We start from the raw sequence: 18,690 nt of genomic DNA, 5'->3' as shown, positions 1-18,690 counted from the left end.
GAGATGACAAACAATCTTGTATTCTTTTCTTTTCTTTTTTTAGTTATTTTTAGGACACATAACAAGTAATTAGATTACAATAAATTGAGATTTATATTAGTAAGTTATGGGTTCGATTTCTTATTCTATACATTGAAACAAAACCTTCATTTACGATTTATCTTCTCTGTTGAAATTGAAAATACAAACAACAAGAGACCGCGCAAGAGCGATAATTCGAAAAATCTTATCATTTTTAATCCATTTCAAGCAGGAGCCATATTGGAATTGATTGCATCAAGTCTCCCAATGCATTTGTAATGAGTAAAATGATGGTACTTGTGTACGTATTTTAGCAAAAAAAAAATTATAATAAAAATAATGTGATAGTGATCACTTTTACAAAAATAACAATTAACAAATTGTACATTTTTTTACAGTTATGAGAAAATAATATAATAAGAAAGGATAATTTTATTTGTAACCTACAATAAAAAAAAATATTTTTTAAAAGTTCTTGTTTATCATTATTTTATGACACCATCTTTTTATTAAGAGGGTATAATGGCCATTTAATTAATATAATTTCCATTCCATTTATTTTCCATTTTACTCCCAATTACTACTTTTAATCATCTACCCTTTCAAATAAGGAAAAAAATATTGCGCAGTTTATGTTACTTATTTTCATTTTATTTTATTTTTCATTCCACCTCTAAGACTGCCAAGAAAAGCCCAAAAGAAAAGAAAAAAAAAAGTACTCATATATTAGTTATTAGCATTGAGGAAGGATGAGGATTTCTTCATATATATAATACCATTTAAAAATTATTAAAATACTCTAATTTGAAATTATTTTTAAGAGATAACACTAACGATTGCAATAATTAAGCACACTTTATTCTCATTTTTCAAATATTGATAATTAATGTATCATATTTTAAAATATTTAATTAACTAATAAAATTATTTAATTACCGTAGACGCGGTGCAACAAATGTATTTTTATATAAAAATTAAATATATTTATTGATTTGAGTCTCTCTTTAACTTGCCATTTTTTGAAAGAACCAAGAAGTGATGGTTCATCTATATATGAGTAGTTTTATGGTGTAAATCATATACTATATATATATATATATTCTTAAAATTTAGCAAAAATGTAGAAGTATATTTAATATTTAAAAAATAACAGTCATTTTTATGAGAGATAAAAATATAGTAAGAGTTATAAAATCACAAGAGAGAGAGAGAGAGTATAAACTGCATCCCTTTAATTTGTTTCATGGATCATGCTATTTATACACAAGCTCATTTATAGGTGGATTTATAGGTAAGATGAAAAGCCTATTTTGTCTTCCTCTTTCTTATCTCAATGACCATTTTATCAATTTCTATCATCTCTCTCCATCCTCCTTTCTCCTCTCTTCCCTTTTCAGCACCGCCCACCGTTGCCTCGCTTGACCGACTGTCGACGACCTTCGCTCGCCTCTCGCCTGGCCGACTATCGCCTCGACTCTCAGCCAGGTGAGAGGCGAGTGACGACCGTCGACAATCGACCAGGCGAGGTAGCGGTGGGTGTCGAGCGATGAGTGCAAGGCAACGACGGATGGTGGGCGGTGAGGCAGAGGCAGCCGCTGAAGGGGAAAGGGGAGAAAGAGATAGAGATGAGATGAGAGATTAGAAGAGAAGTCGCGAATTTCTCATAATAAATCCTCAATTTATCGTGAAAATATCATTCTGTAAACTCAAACGTGAAACTATTTCTATACAAATAGCATTATCTTTGTCTCATCTCTTCTCCCGTCTCTGTCCGAAAAATGTTGTTCTCTCTCTTGCAGTGCTAATGAAGGGCGAATAATTCTCTCAAGTCAATGACCTGATTTTGGGTTTCCACGACATTCTTTTTTTTTTTTTTTTTAACTATCCTCTTCTTATTTTAGGAAAAAAATAAAATAACGTGGCTATTTCATTATTCACAATGCCATCACCATGCCATGCACGTAAGTAAGAAATTATTTATACACTGATCATAGATGCTTAAAATTAAACTAAAATTTTAATTAAGCATAATATATAAATATGTATATATATGTATAAACTATGAAGTAACTTAATTAGTATATATGCATGGCTAATAATAATATGAGTTGAGTATAATAAAAGTGATGAAAAATTGAAAATGTTACAACTTAAAAGTAACTTTAATTTGAGATAAACTATCCACTCGTTAGGCTGAAGGGTTTGACCGCTTATAAGTCGGTATAGTAATTTTAAGTTATTCAACTTATTTATTATAAATGTTTCGTTTTAACAAAAAGCGTTTAAGCTATGTAACTTAAACACTCATGCATCAGGTTTTTACAAAAGTTATCACCCACCAGTTTTTAAGAAAAGTTGCTATTAAAAAAGCTGAGTTGATCAAGTAAATGATCATTTTACTCTCAATCTTTTAAACAATTTCTAGCCATTTTATTTCCTTCTTTTTCAACCCTTTGCCACCCTTTCACCACCAACTTTTTTGGTCATCACTGCGCCCTCGCCGTCCGCCGTTCATTCATCTTCTCATCACTATTTCTATATATATATATATACAATAATTTTAACATATATATTTATATAATAGTAATTTATAATTAATTTTATTAAAAATAAATATTTCATATATATTTTTGTTCAATAACATGTTTATTTTCGTCTTTTTATTATATTCTGATAACTTATCAAGTATTTCAAACTAAATATATAACTATTAAGGGTTAATTACACTAATAATCATTCAATTTTATATTCTGTTACTATTTGGTTACTAAACTTTAAAATATTACTTGTTAGTTATTAATATTTCATAACTGTTATTGCTTAGTTACTGAATTTTAAAATGTTACCTGTTAATCATTAATATTTCAAAATCGTTTCTCACCCTTCACGAGTGACGGATAAAAAATAATTTTAAAATATTAGTGACTAATAGGTAATATTTTAAAATTCAGTGACTAAGTAGTAACAATTTTGAAATATTAATAAATAATAGATAACATTTAAAAATTCAGTAACTAAATAGTAATAGAATATAAAATTGAGTGATTATTGATGTAATTAATTCTAACTATTAATTAATAGTTTAAAAGTATATTTTACTAAATATCTTATCAACTTAAAGATTACTTAATTTAAATGCTATTAATAACTTAAACACTACTCACCTTGAAAGCTCTGAAAAAAACTGGCATGGCCAAACTAAGCATAAAACACAGTTATTTACATTCAAATGAAATATTTCTCTAACAGTAGTAGTACCTTGGCGATGTCTGACCACCAAACCCCAAGCCCTGGGGTGCGTTTCAGCTTCAACAGCGTCGGGTCGTCGTCATATATGGGGAATCTAGTCCTACCGCCCCGTGAATGATAGGGCATTCCTCCCCCTCACCTTGTTATTCCCACACTCTTCTCTTGTCAATCCCAAGAGGTCCCTGGTTAGACCCAGCCGGTACTCCGGCAACACTCCGGCGCCGGCGCCCATCCCCATGACAGTAGGCATGGTGGAACCCACGTGGCCAACCGGCTGTGCTCCGACTGTAGCCGCCGTGGCCGAGAGGTGAGCTGATGACAAGGTGGCGCTGCATGCCCCGCCGTGCTCGGCGACAGGGTTGCCGTGGATGGTGCTTGGCGGCGTTAATAAGGTTTCAGGCTTCATGATGAGGAATGGGTTGTGGCGGTGGTCGGTGGTAGGGTTAGGGTTTTGAACTTGAAGTGCAAGTGGTTGGAAGAGGGGAGGAGGAGGAGAGGGGTGGAGATGGAAGCTGATGGGTTGCTGTTGGTTTGCTGCTGATGAGAGCCTGGCGCTTTCTTCAGCTAAGGCTTCACAGAATGCTTTGTGAGTGATGAAGCTATCCTTCCTGCAGTTACAATTAGATGTATACATAATAGGCCCATAGGATGAGACTTCATATATATAAAACATTTGAATAAACTCACGTATTTGGCTAAACTATACAATTAGATATTTTGAAACGTGATTATTGCAAAGGAGGCGCTCATAAGTCATAGCCCCCTTATACCTGGCGTCATCAATATATACTAATCGATGCATTAATTAAACAACCAAAAATCAAACTTCAAACGGGTTCACGGTTTCGTAACCTAAAGAAGAGGGTTCCACAGCGGCATGTGTACTTCCTGGAACCACAGGCTTTGGAGTGAGCCTTCCAATCGGAGAGGACGGCATAGATCTTGGAGCATTTGTCACACTTCCATTTCTTCTCGCCGTGTTTTCTGGAGAAGTGTTTCTTGATTCCGGTGAGGTCACCGAGGGCCCTCGAAGGGTGGTGGTGAACGCAAGTGGGCTCTGGACAAACGTACGCTCTCTTCCCGCTACTATTATTCTTACCATTAGTCTCTTTGCTGCCGCTGCCTCTTCTTTGCTTGAGCTTCCATGGAAGGTTGTGGCCTCTCTTGTGAAGCTCAAGGTTCTGTTCTCTCTGGAAGCCCTTGTTGCAGATCTCACACACGTATCTGGTGGTCGCCAGAAGGCTCTTTGGGGATAATGCAATCACTTCTGCATCTGGGTCTGCGTCATCATCATACATATACATACATATATTTGTAGCTCAGCACTAGCTAATTAAGGTGATCATGAATTATTATCTCTAGCTAATTAAACGACAGAGATAATGACCCAATACTTAGAATTCATTTTCCTGACTTTACAAATAAGTGCTTTAATTGTTGTTTTGTGGAATGAGAATTACATATATATATATATAAAGTTACCAATATTTTCGGATTTTGAGTAAAAACAAATTAAGGATGAAACTGATCACCTGGGTGTCCAGGTAGGTTTCTCTTCTTCTTGATCTTCTGTGGCTGCAGCTTATTAGGAGAGATGGTGGAGCTGGAAGAAACCATTGGATTTAAGGCGCCAAAATCCTGGAATCTAGTACCAGAAGAAGAACGAGTACTAGCTAATTCCTCACAGATAGTAATTGCTTTAGACATCTCACTACTACTACAACAAACAAACAAACATTAATTATTTTTCCTGCACATGCATGTGAATCGCTAGCTAATTAGCTAATAATCTAGAACAAGACAACACAGAGAGAAAGAGAACAATTTTTTATCTCTTGCAACAAACCACTTGAGCCCTTTTAAAGAGAAAACAACAAGTAGTGCAGAAGAGAACAAATTAGCCTGAAAGAAAATTTCAGAAAATTTTCTTAATTTGCAGTCTCTATCTGTCTCTGAGGGAACTCTGCAACAAAATATTACAGAAATCTCTCCAAATTTGCAGCATCTCCCTCTCTCTCTCTCTCTCTCTCAAGCCCACCATGCGCAAGTCAGAGCGGATGGGAGAAGAGACAATAAGCTGATGGTCTCTCTTCAAGGCTCTGGATCCACTGCCCAATAATTCCCCCCCTCGTGTAGCTATCCATGAAGCTTTATATTATGAGCAAAGATACATTATCAGTGGCTAGAGATGGGTGTACGGGGATGTGATGATTACAATGACAGAATAAGGAGAGAAAGACAGGTGTGACAAATGCATTAATTTAGAGTTTTTTTTGAAAAGAAATAAGGGTTGGTTTGATTGCAAGGTAAAATTTGAATGAAAAAAAAAAAAAATTTAAGGTATTAAATTACTTAGAATTAAATTCTAAGAAAAATATCAATTGAATGCTTTGATTAGTTTAATTTTTTACTTAAAAATTACCTACAAATAAATCAAATATACTATACAAAATATTCAAAAAACCACTTCTTCTCCCTAACCGGTTGCAGATCCCAGCAAATAGGTTGCTGATCCCATCACTACCATACATACACACACCTAGCAAGTTGCAGCACCCATCGCCGGTTGCAACGCCCATTGTCGCGCCATTGTCGATTGCAGCACTCATCACCGCCGCCATTGTTGGTTGCAGTAGCCATTGCTCTATTTTAGAGGAATAGAGCATCACAAAGAATTTTGGAATTCATCCCCACTACTAATCATCGAAGCAACTTTTATAAATCAAAAACAAACACAAATAATCGTCAACATATAGCAACAAAAGAAGCCATCACCACTTATCCAAAATCATGGGAGCCACCACCGAAGCCATTGAGGGAGCTCCTACTTCATATTGGAGCACACCTGACCTCATTACAGTGCTCAAAGCCTGTCATGTCATCAAGTTTCATCAACATCCCACTGACTTCTTGTTTTATCCATATACACAGAATACATGTACATACACAGTCAGAGAAGCAGTAGCGAGAGCTAGATCAAAGGCGAGGCCAAGACGGTGAGAGAGAGTGAGATCAGCGAAAACAAGGTCAAGAGCGAAGGGCAGGGGGGTGGCCTGACGTTGCCATCTTCGCTACCCATCTCTCTCTTTCTCCCCCTTCTCTCCCAAACCCAGTTCTTCTCCCTAACCTATTTCTTCTCCCAAACCCACTTCTTCTCTCTCTTCCCTCCCTCCCAAACCCACTTATCTGGATCTCCCAAAATGGTTTTCTGAGCTAGATTCTTGCTCATCCTCCTTCTCGTTTACTTTGGAATGGTGACTGTGTTTTGCGCTGATGACTCCGACTATGGCATTGCAGCCTTCATCACCATGGCGTGTTTCGACGTGGACTCTCTGCGTGCTTGCGACGTCTCGGTGTGCAACGGGCAAGTCGGCGACTGCATTGATGACAAGGAGGAGTTGATGTTGGACTCGGTGGCGGCACGACGGTTCATGGAGGAGAGGTAGAAATACATCAGCTACCGAGCAATGAGGGCTAACATCGTGTTGCAAATCGATGGTTCTAGCCTAGAAAACAATTTTTCTTCCCTCCCCTAAGAATTCATTTTCCAAGAAAAGAGGGTCACATGACTTTTAAGTGAGAATTTAATTTATCTAAAAAATTAGACAATCAAACACCACAAAAGTTAGAATTTAAGTAAAAAATAGTCATTTTTTATGAAAATGTGGCCAATCAAACAGGCCTGAGTTATAAAACTCAGGATACATAGATCTAGGTACAACCAGGAGAACTACAGATTTTATCACTGTACCACTTGTATTCACATTTTAATTTAACTAATTGCACCCATATTTTTTATAATTAAATATTTTTGAAATGTCTATATAATTTACTTCTTAACACTCGGATGTCACCCTATTTAAAAAGAAATTAAACTAATAAAGGAATATCTGAGCAAGAAAAAGAAATACAAAAAGCCTTCAAAAATGTTTTCTAAGCACTTTAAATGATCTTATGCGAATTAAATAAATCAATGGGGTTTAGGTGCAAATTTACTCATTTGGTTGGCACTACTCACTAAGAATTTAGCTTCACAGAAAATAATATAAAGCGTTTACCAATAAATTTTCTGAACGTTGGGATTAAAATTGTGTAATTAATATATGTTGATCCTAGCTGTTAGGTTAAAAGACAATATGTTATATCATTGGTAAGCCAAAATTGTCTTTTATCAAGTTAAAAAAAATTAAATAATTAAAGTAATCTCTCTATATACATAATGAGGAGTTAATTACATCAATAATCACTCAACTTTACATTTTGTTACTGTTTGATAACTGAACTTTGACGTGTTATTTATTAGTTACTGATATTTTAAAATTGTTATTATTTAGTCACTGAAGTTTAAAATGTTACGTGTTAGTTACTAATATTTCAAAATTATTTCTCATCTGTCACTCTTGAACTTAAAGTTCAATTACTAACGAGTGATGAGTGAAAAATAATTTTAAAATATTAATGACTAATAAATAATATTTTAAAATTTAATGACTAAACAGTAATAGTTTTAAAATATCAGTAACTAACATATAACATTTTAAAGTTCAGTGATCAAACAGTAACAGAATGCAAAATTGAGTGATTATTGGTATAATTAACCCACATAATAAGTATCATATTATATATAGGTCCAGCTCCCAGAACAATTTTCATTTCTTAATGTTTGATTTTTAGAGAACGAACCGCTTAATTACTTATTCTAATCTTTATTTATCAAGAAAACGAGAAAGTATATAGTGTTACAATCTTCGAGTAAAACTCACCATCAAAACCTAGCTGTTAAGGGGAAGGTACTTAAGAGATTATAAACCCCACACCAAGGCTGAACTTCCAATATGGGACAAGTCTCATACCTTACAGTAGACCATAATATATCACCACGCTCTGCAGTCCGGTGCCTATGACAGTAAGCTGTGCACTAGCCACTGCTAGTCTCGGGCAAACACTGTAATGCTGATGTCACCTCTGTCGTCGCTCGCTTGCACTGGGAGCCATGAGACTGGTTCTAATACCACTGTTACAACCCTCAAATAGAACTCACCCTCAAAAGTTAGCTTATTAAGGGAAGGATGCCCAAGAAATTATAAACCCCACACTAGAATCTTGAGATTCTAATATGGGACAAGTCTCATACCTTACAGTAGACCATAACATATAGGTTGAACTAAACCATGACGGGTTCAAAAAGTTTGTCAACTCTGACCCTAATTAATTATTGGAATCGAACTCAATCAAGAGCCGGACGACTTTTTTATCTAATTCATTGTTATTGTTTTAACTCAAAAACAGGAGACCCATAAATGATACCTAAACAAATGAAATCGGTCAAATGGGCATGTAAATGGATTTCAATTAATTTTAGTTAATGTTAAAAAAAGTTTAAAAATAGAGGATATGATTATAAGATTTTTTTTAAAAAAAAAATTGGGTAATGCTAGGCAATTGTTAAGATGAATTAAATGCATTTTATTTAAAAATGGGCAGTTGTTACTACATATTTACTATACTTTGTGTTTATGTCTAAATATTTTTTATTGGTTGATTTTGTACTTTTAATTTTAAAAGTTTTTGTTTTTGTGATCAAAGATAAAAACTTCTAATATGAGATAAGTCTCATACTTTACGATAGATCATAACATATGCGTCGAGCTAAACCATGATGGGTCCAAAAAGTTTGTCAACTTCGACCCTAATTAATTATTGGAATCGAACCCAATCGAGAGTCGGACAGCTTTTTTATCCGATTTACTATTATTGTTTTAACTCAAAAACAAGAGACTCATAAACGACACCTAAACAAACGAAATCGGGCAAATGGGCATGTAAATGGATTTCAATTAATTTTAGTTAATGTTAAAATAAGTATAAAAATAGAGGATATGATTATAAGATTTTTTTTTTAAAAAAAATTGGGTAATGCTAGGCAATTGTTAAGATGAATTAAATGCATTTTATTTAAAAATGGGCAGTTGTTATTACATATTTACTATACTTTGTGTTTACGTCTAAATATTTTTTATTGGTTGATTTTGTACTTCTAATTTTAAAAGTTTTTGTTTCTGTGATCAAAGATAAATTAAAAATTATTTTATTTTTGTGTTTCAAAAATGATTTAAATTTTGTATGAATTGATTGATTTTTTTTTTCATTTCTTTGAAAGTAAATTAAAGTTTTGTTTAAGTTTAAAAACTAATTAATTAAGATCAATGATCACATTTTCTCACTTTTTTCTTTATTTCCCCCCCCCCCCCCCCAAATCATCAATGAAAGCTACTTTCATTTGCTTAAAGGTAAACTTGATATTTTAATTTTTAATTGATTTATAAAAATAGAACTGTGTATAATTATTTAAGATTAATTGGGTCATTGTGGTTATTTTATTTTTCAGATATATAAATATAATTTTAGTCAAAAAATAATGTCAAAAGATATTCTCAATAAAAAATAAGATTATAAGAATAAGAGTCTTAAATTGTAAGCTTCAAATTAAAGGATAGTAAATTTTAACCAAAAAATTATTAGGACAAAATTAATTGAGTCCATTCACCATTCACATGTGCCTATCACCAAACAACAATCAAGAGTTGATTATACAGGAGCAAAGAGAATTACAAGGAGGGATGTTCTATCTGTGCATCTGTGTTGTTTTAGTTTCAATTCGACCTTGCTGCTGCATCTGAGAATATCTTACACGGTATAGATGTTGCACCACCAAATTCATTGCCCACTATTTGCCTGCGTCTGTGTCTCAATTAATCAAACAATAAAAGAACAGGGCAGTTCATGATGAAAAATCCAACCATTGGAAGAGGGTCACTTAACTGAAGTTTTAGGAAGGCGATGATCAAGTCAAGCCAGACAATCTCCTTTTCGACAGCTGCTGGGCAATCTACATTAATGGAGGCCAAAAGTGAATTTAATTTCCAGAAACAAGGAAAATTAAGCGTGAATGAGTGGGTATGAATCATCGCAAGTAACCTTTGGGAGCAATCAAATCGTATATCTGGCGAAGCAATGCAATTGTCTTCGAGTCTGAGAGAGAGAGAGAGAGAGAGAGAGAGAGAGAGAGATGAGAGGCAAAGACAATGATGTGCAGAAGCAGTAACAGCAAAAATGGAAAAGGATTACAGAGTTAGAAAGAACAAAGCCCCCCCCCCCCAAGACATATTTTCCATGGTTACAGAGGCTTTTTGTTGGTTATTCCTGTGAAATAAACACCCAGAAAAATCAGAAGAAAGTTACTACTAGACAACGGTAAAAGAAACATTCGGGACAGATAAGGTACTTGAAAACTAGCATACGTGGGCGTGATTGCCAGTAACCGAGTGGATTGGGATTAGGATTAGCCAAGTCTGATTGTCTTCTTCCCCTTCGCCTGAGCACCTAAACTACACAAAACCAGACATTAATCAACAGATAACACTACTACCGAGCAGAAAATCAAATGGCATGCATTTGATCGAATCCCCCGATTGATGCCCACATTAATTAATTTTATTTGGAACTTGAATCCAAGTGACCAAACTGATTTGCCAACACATTCAAGTCTTCTTCTTCCTCCTCCTCCTCTTCCTCGAATTTCTCATTCAATAGTTCTTCCCAGAATCCCTCGTCAATTTCCCTATCTGCACTCTCCAATTCCTCCACTTCTTCTTCTTCTTCTTCAAGCTCCCTTCCTGCCCTCCCAAATCCCTGTATTTCCATGGCCAGCGCCTCCAGCTCCGTCACCTGGAACCCATAAAGATCTTCGAATTCCAGAGGCTCAGCTTTAATGGGACTCAACTCGTCCCCTCCCCGGGCCCAGCTCGACTCTCCCCAGCAGCCGCCGGGGCCATGATCGATCCGCCGCCGTCTCTTCTTGCTAATGGCTTCTTCCAGCTCCTTTCTTTTCTCTTTCTGCTGGGCTACTTGCTGGATAAATGCCGGGTTTTGCATGGCTCGGGCCAGAAAACTCGTCATCTGTTGCTGCTTCCTCTCTGTTCCTTGGAGCCTCACCTCCATGGCTTGGAGGTGAGCCCTGGTGTTCTGCTGCTGCTGCCTCAGTTTCACCAGCTCCATCATTAGCACGTGCTTGTCACGCCTCAGGCGATGTACTTCGCCGTCTAAGCCGAATCTTCCTACTTCGACACATGGGCCTATGGCTTGTTGGGAAGGAAGCTGCTGCTGCTGCTGCTGCTGCTGGGAAGGTGTCTTTCTTCTTCTGATGTTTCTCAGGAGATGCTTCTGACCCCTCAAGAATGCTTCATTGGCAAATTCCCATCTGTCTGGATCGATCTTCCTGAAGCCCTGCATTACCCAGTTCCTCATTTCGAGTCAAACTCCATGAGTTAATAAGCTCTGGAACACACTAACTTGCTAGACTAAGTTGAGAAAGGATTATAATTCTCGCTTTTACATCCGATAAAAATTGAGCAAAGAGCCATGTTCAGAAAGAATTCTTGCGTTTCTTCTTCTTGTTCTTTTAAAGACGAAACAAAATCGATGGGGGAAGAGATTTAAAGGTCTCTGAAAGTGAGACCAATATTAAGAAGCTCCAGATAATTCATCCATCCATATTAAAGGGTAGTAGCTAGAAGGTGACCATTTCGAAGTGCGTCTTGAAACTGAGAAGTTAGACACCAAGAACCCAGATGAAGATCATCGATGCTGAAAATAAATCAACAAACAGTCAATCAAAATTTTCATTCTCAGGGAACTGAGAAAATTCTCACAGTTCCTCTTAACACCCAACGTACCAAGAATTCACACAACAATCGCTAATTCTTCACTTGAATACTCACCCATTAGGAAGATTTTTTTTTTTTTTTTTTTTTTGGGGTTTTTATTTTCATATTGAAGTAAAACCAGATTAAAAGCCTACAATATAGGGAATTCTTTTCGATATTACTTACGTAAGTGTTGAGCTGCCTGACAAAGCTGGAAAAGTTATTGTGTTTGAAGTATCTGGGGAGGAGATTGGTGGAGAAAGCGTGAGGATCCCCCACAACAAAGCTGTAGCCGCCTCTGCTCCAAGAAACTATCCGATCGCACGCTGGATCATCCACCATCTCAAACGTCTTGCTCAGAAAAGGCGGCGGACCCACGTCGTGAAGCCCCTCCATCGGTTGCGGCGGCGGCATTAATGGCTGCTCCCCCAATTCCGACGAACTCGCTCCGGGATACTCCTCCTTCACTGGGTACAAACTGTCCATTCTCAACACTCTGCTTGTGCCGCCTGCGTCTTTGCGGGTTTCGCCAAGAATTCACAAGAAATCAGAGCTGCATGGATTCGACCGCTGCTGATTAATGAATTGGTAGAAATAAGACAAGCGAAAACGCTTTCCCTTCGAGGAAGGAAGTTGATGGCAGTGGCCGGAGCCTTGGCGTGGTGCTTGACACATGGACGCAGAAGCATTGGGGCAAGCATGACGGGGCCTGCAAATAAATATACACAATTCCAGGAAATTTTAATCTAAAAAATTTGTAGATATTTTCTGGGGAAACCTTTTCTTTTCTTTTCTTTGTCATAATATAATATATATATATATATATGTCCTTTCTTCGTTTGGGAAGGAGGGGGGTTCCTGTTCTTGAGAACATTCTGGAAGTTGGAGGTGGGTATGGTGGAGGCGTGGAGTGGATCCACCATTGTCTAAAAAGAGTGGTTTTGGGTTTGTGCAGCGGTTTTCTGGAATCTGATTGGCTGAGCCGGATGACGCTCTAAATTAAGATTATTATTATTATTAATAACGATTCAAATGCCCCTCCCTCCCTCCTCATCAATCCCAGAAGAAGGAAGGAAGGAACCCAAAGTCAAATTGTGGGAGAGATGATGAGTAACAGAAACCTAACCATGAATTAAACAAACTTTTATCTCTTTGCCACACGATGGCAATTGGCAAGAAAGAAAAATAAACTATATAACTAGTAAATATTACTACTTTATAAGTTTTTCTTTAGTTTTCACACACATAAATAACCACATCTGTAAGTAACACATCCTTTATCTACACAAGTTGAATACTGACACGGTCATAACATAATGGTCCGCAGCACTCAATTCATCTTTTTCTGTTCTGTGGAATTCTTCCAAGGATTAAGTTGGCTTTTGTACCCACCCTGTAAGTAATCATCTTTCAAATCTCGTGAAGTAAAACTATCCAGCCGTCTTTACGAATTTTCTCCATCAAAACAACTATCTGCCGCTGAACTATCTATCTAGAAGATTAAGATATATGCTGTTATCGGTGAAATTTTGAGAATATAAAATGTATTCTTTAAAATATGGAGTGTAGTTGACACTAAGTTAAATTTAAATTTGTGATGTAAGCAGATGCGTCACGGGAAAAAAATCCCCCGCCCCCACCTTCCGGTTGCAATTATGTTAATGAAGAATTAATTATGCGCAAGCTTGATTATTTAATTATTATTAACATTAAAAAAATATATTTCCTCCCTTGAAATATTGAGAAGACACTTGACAGTCCCACTGCCACGATCGTAGGACCGCCACCTTCTTTGGATTTGGACACCATAAAATAATAATAATAATAAAATAATAATAATGTTCTACAAGGTTCTAGTATTTACTAGATCTTAATAATCTCTTCTCTTTGTTCTTTTCCATAAATGAAAGTTCTATGATTAAAAAAAAAAAAAAAAGAAAGTTCTACATAGTTCCAGCGCTTACAAGATCTTCCAACAATGCAATAATTTTGCTTCGTTTTGTCAAAAATAAAATATTCATTTTGACAGATAAAATATTCTTTTAACTCTCAGCGTGTTCGGATTGAAGAATCGCGATTTCATGTTACAAATAAATCAAATGGGATTACAGTACCCATGAAGATGAACTACATTAATTCAGCTTTAATTAATTAAATAAAAAGATCACCTTGCTCATCAGCCTAATCCATTCTCAAACGGCGCCGGCTCTGCCATCACTCTTGCTCTGGCGGAGGAGATGCCATTTCAAAACGGCGCCGGCTCTTCGATCACTTGCTCTGGCGGGGTCATCGGTCGCGGCCGCTGATTCCGGCGAACTCTGATCTCCTCGATATGAGTGGATTCCAACGATCGATTTTCAAGACTCTGCTTCTGCTGCTTGAATTAATAATAATCTTTCTGGGCTTCGCTAAAATTCAAAAGAAATCATCAGAGCAGCATAAGGGGTTTGAACCTGCCCAATCGATATAAACGGTTTCCTTTCGGGGAAGGAATTAGTTGAATATTGATGCAACTGGCCGGCCGGAGCTTGGCTTGCTGGCACACGGACATAGAATAATCACTGGGGCATGCGTGCTTCATTGGGCCTATAATATAAATAAATGTATCTAATTTACATAGTACAGTTCCTCTTAAATTATAACCAAGGAAAGTTCTAGATATTTTCTCGGAAAACCACTTATCTTCTTTTCTTTTCTTGTCATTATATGTGTGTGCGCGCGCGTGTCCTTTTTTCATTCGGCAAGGAGGGGTGAGCGGGGGCCGGCTCAATGGAACATTCTGGAACTTGGAGGGTAGGTTGGTATGGTGGAGACGTGGAGTTTGATCCACCATTAATTTGTCCATTGCCAATAAAAGAGTGGTTTTCGGTTTGCAGAGCGGTTTTGTGGATTTTTGGACTCCGATTGGTTGAGCCGGATGACGCCCTGATTCAAATTAAGTGTTCAATTACCGGCTCCCCAATCCCAGAAACCAACCAGATCAAAATCAAATTGTGGGGGAGACGATGAGTCTAATTTTGTTTCGGATTACAAAATCAGAAACAGAGAACTACCTACCCATAATAAATCTGTACGTACGTTGGGATGCTTCCGGGTATGAACCAACACTAACAGACAGTGCCCATCTTCTTTGAATGCAAACAAATTCCAAGGATAAGAGGATAAATAGATAATCATCTTTCAAACCTCGACAATCATCAATTTCTACCAGCTAATTTCTCCTCCAAACTTTTCCAACACTAGTATCCGCTACTTGCGAAAAACCCATACACGTGACGTTAAAAATCTATGAGCAAAAAAGCAAACAATCCCTCTGTCTGTGTCGGTTAACTTTATTATTATTATTATTATTATTTTATAATAATAATAATTGAATCGTCCATTAAATAATAATCACGGTGCTATAAAAAGGTAACGAAGATGTTATTTTTATACATAAATTTGACATTCTATCTTACAACCGTGCGAGAGTATATTTATTTATATTAAAGTTGATATAATATTATATATCAATAGTGAAAAATTCACTCACAAGTAAATAATTTTTACACAGATTAATTAAATAACAAATTTGTGTGTCAAAATAAAATCTTCAAATACTTTACCAGCTGTCAGTACACTTATCAAATAGCTTAATCCAATATATATATATATATATAAATTCCAGTAAATTTTCATCAATAGCTAAAAAAATAATATAATAAGTTAACAGATAAGAATCTTTAAAAAAAAAATTAATTTAAAGATGCAATGGGACGCGTGGTCGTGGAGTCTCTGGAACTGAGCCCCCACCCTACCTTATCCACACACTCCCTGGCTAGCTAGTTGCACTTATTTTAAACAAGAAATTATGGGTACGTTTCATTATTTAATAATTAACATTAAAAAACATATATATATCTTTTTCCTTATAAAAAAATATTGGCAAGAGCTAGCCTTGATACACTCCCATAACAAGTGCCACATCCCCTCGTGAAAACAATAATATTAAATAACGAAAATAATAGAAAAATAAAGTCTACAATGTTCTTGTATTTACTAGATGTTATAGTGCAATATGAAAGAAAGAACCAACAACTTATTAAATTAATCTATTCTCTTATCTTCTTCTTTTTGTTTTTTTCCCCCCAATGAGTGAACATTCTACATAGTTCTAGTGCTTACTAGATCTTCCAATAATGGACTGTGCCCTGATCAGAGAAGTATATATATATTTTTATTTATTTAATATATACTTACACGCCAACGTAGTTTGACAAGGTTTTATTTTAAGATATTGGAATTAATGTGTGGATAAATATTTTTCTAATCTTTAAATTAAGATTAGAAAAATATTTTAACAAACTAATCTATCATTAAAAAAGGCAAAGTCTTATATAAAATGTTATTAAAATACTATGGTTATAAAATTTGTATTGAATATAGGTCACCTTAATGAATAATTTCTTAATGTAAAATATATATAATATAACACGAAAGAATAGTATGTTCCGTGACACGGGGAAGGTTTATAAATGGAAATGGATATATAATTCACTTGAACGGGGTTGTAAAGTCATGCTAAAGGTTATTAATGTGGGATCAATTTCTAAGGGATGTAAAAAATTTGTATTCTTCTAGGAGTAGTCTTTGACAAGTGCCAGTAAACACAGTTTAAAAAAAAAAAAATCCTGATCACCCAGATACATTCTTGATTTATTTCTCTCGTAATGACCTTGAAACAAGTTCGACGAGAACATAAGTGATAGCGCGTAATCTAAATAGAGACGAGGAAGCTACACAAGAAATTAAGCTTAAAAGATGTGGATAGTTGTATTATTATTAGGTAGTCTAGATCTGATGAGCTTTGTTAAAGAGGTATCGCCCCTATCAATCACCATAGAAAATCTGGAATGTATCTGTTGATGGTTGTTCTTAGCCTCAACATATGTAAACAAAACCAACAAGAAGAAAAAATATAAGGAACAAATAATAATAGTGAACAAGAGCACAAATCAAATTCAGCAAAATAACACTCAACAAAAAGGAAGTGCGAAAGTCAATAAAAATTAAAAGAACACAAAAACTTACGCGTTTGGATTCTAATTGAATCTTATTCATGGCAAGGGTTAGAGCTCCTAATCGATCCATTATATTGCGTAAATATAGATACAACAATTTTAAGAATTTACCAATGAAATACAAGTTCTTCAATCCAAGAGCATCACCTCAATCTCTCAATTCTCACGAATCTTACACCCAAATTTACAATGAATCACACAAGAAGAAAGGGAAAGCAAGTTAAGGTTTTCACGATGCTTCTCTTGCGATTTCAATCTCTCTACAAAAAAAAATGAAAAAATAATGTTTCCAATTCTTCAGAATATATATGCGGGCCAAGGGACAACTAGAATTAATAGAAATGATCAATTAAACGGACTTGAGCTTGGATTTTGGGGTTGCAGACACCAACGGCCCATGGCCCATTTTATTTATAAAAGAATAAAAAATGCTTGAGTCACGTATTCTTACTAAATTCCACCTTGACTCAACATTTAATAATGGAAAAACTAAGACACCTGTATTACCCATTGGCTAAGTTGGCAAGACATTGAGCAACTCTAATGCTTATTCAAACTTACTAGTTGGAATAGGCTTAGTAAGCATATTAGCAGAGTTAGATTTATTTGAAATTTTCTCAACTCTAACCTATTGATGAGTGCATAATTTCATATATTTATTTCTCTTAAATATAGTCTTTTGGGTGAGATTTATGCCTTATTGTGCTAATTTATACTTATTTTTATGGTTAAGGCAATTTTGGATAAGTTAGAATAAATTGGACTTTTATTTAGAAAATTTCAGCTTTTTAATATTTTGACCTTTTAGGCTTTTTATAGATTTTTGATCATGTTGAAGTTCAAGAACATGAATGAGGTCTTCAGAGCTTTTGTAAATGACTTCTTGGGCTTTCTAGAATGATATTATTTGTCCAAATCCGAATTAGTTTGGGCCTCCAAATATTGCTTCAACATTAGAGCCGAAAAACTGGGTCAAATCCTAATTGGATTAGAATTCTACAAGAACACTAAATCTTTAAAAGAGCATAACTTGAGCTTATGATGTCCAAATCAAGTGATTCAAAAGGAAAGGATAAATTCATCTACACATTCTGAACTACAATTCTTAAGAAGAGGCCGAAGCCCAAAAAGCTTTTTATTTGACCCAAAACGGGCTCATAAGCTACGGGAGTCTAGGAAACCTAATTCTTTGACTGATTTGGATTCTTTGTTGGGGGCTATTTAAGGTCTTAATCCAAGCTCGAGAAGGGGGAACGTCCAGGAAGAAAAAAAGGCAAAGAAGCACATCTAAGAGAAAAAAGAAGTATATATTTCATATTTTCTCTTCTTTTTGTATTCTTTCTCTCATTATGTGTGGCTAAACTTTGATTTTTCAATAGAAAGATATTTTGAAGCCATGATGAAGAACATTGTGAGATTTTTTTGAGTTTATTTGCAATTGACTGCACTCTCACCCTGCAATTAAAACACAATAAAAACAAATCATAATAAAACTTTTATATTTTTTTTATTTTAGTGAGAGGTTTATACTCGCCAGTGTACGAGTGCAGTTGTAGTCCAAATTTAAATTTATATTTTCTGGATGAATCCAGATCGTCCACTGAGAGATTTATTTATGGCAAAAGAAAAAGAATGTCACACACACGCACACGCAT

General features: G+C 35.5%; 2 protein-coding genes across 8 annotated transcripts; both read right to left on the bottom strand.

Annotated features, from left to right (window-relative positions):
• Window positions 1-3,159: 3,159 nt before the first annotated feature.
• Window positions 3,160-5,910, bottom strand: LOC127796947 (protein indeterminate-domain 12-like). Its single transcript, XM_052329348.1, has 4 exons — window positions 5,810-5,910; window positions 4,803-4,873; window positions 4,123-4,549; window positions 3,160-3,878 (listed from the first exon to the last, which is right to left on the bottom strand). Exons 1-4 carry the CDS (start codon window positions 5,908-5,910, stop codon window positions 3,371-3,373), a joined length of 1,107 nt encoding a protein of 368 aa, XP_052185308.1. The 3' UTR covers window positions 3,160-3,370.
• A 3,608-nt stretch (window positions 5,911-9,518) lies between these two features.
• Window positions 9,519-14,571, bottom strand: LOC127797072 (heat stress transcription factor A-6b-like). 7 transcript variants are annotated; one of them, XR_008022122.1, is made up of 6 exons: window positions 14,144-14,571; window positions 12,162-12,684; window positions 10,399-11,556; window positions 10,249-10,302; window positions 10,093-10,159; window positions 9,519-9,946 (listed from the first exon to the last, which is right to left on the bottom strand). XR_008022122.1 is itself a non-coding variant. In XM_052329576.1 (3 exons), exons 2-3 carry the CDS (start codon window positions 12,459-12,461, stop codon window positions 10,765-10,767), a joined length of 1,092 nt encoding a protein of 363 aa, XP_052185536.1. In that variant the 5' UTR covers window positions 12,462-12,684; window positions 14,144-14,571; the 3' UTR covers window positions 10,343-10,764. The 7 variants fall into 7 exon arrangements, 1 of the variants encoding a protein (XP_052185536.1); XR_008022123.1 differs by having other exon boundaries at window positions 9,519-10,159; window positions 10,399-10,473; window positions 10,556-11,556; XR_008022126.1 differs by having other exon boundaries at window positions 10,556-11,556.
• Window positions 14,572-18,690: the final 4,119 nt, after the last annotated feature.

This window comes from Diospyros lotus, chromosome 3, assembly GCF_014633365.1.
Source record: "Diospyros lotus cultivar Yz01 chromosome 3, ASM1463336v1, whole genome shotgun sequence".
Taxonomy (NCBI): Eukaryota; Viridiplantae; Streptophyta; class Magnoliopsida; order Ericales; family Ebenaceae; genus Diospyros; species Diospyros lotus.
Note: the sequence above shows the minus strand (reverse complement) of the source record. Positions and strands in the feature narration are given on the sequence as shown.

Coding starts and splice junctions, on each gene's coding strand:
- LOC127796947 (XM_052329348.1), bottom strand. CDS start 5,910: ATGGCTACTGCAACCAACAATGGCGGCGGTGATGAGTGCTGCAATCGA. Junction 4,874..5,809: donor TGGGTGCTGCAACTTGCTAG/GTGTGTGTATGT, acceptor GGTTTCTTCCAG/CTCCACCATCTCTCCTAATA. Junction 3,879..4,122: donor TGTGGAACCCTCTTCTTTAG/GTTACGAAACCG, acceptor TTGTAACTGCAG/GAAGGATAGCTTCATCACTC.
- LOC127797072 (XM_052329576.1), bottom strand. CDS start 12,461: ATGGACAGTTTGTACCCAGTGAAGGAGGAGTATCCCGGAGCGAGTTCG. Junction 11,557..12,161: donor TCAGGCAGCTCAACACTTAC/GTAAGTAATATC, acceptor TGGGTAATGCAG/GGCTTCAGGAAGATCGATCC.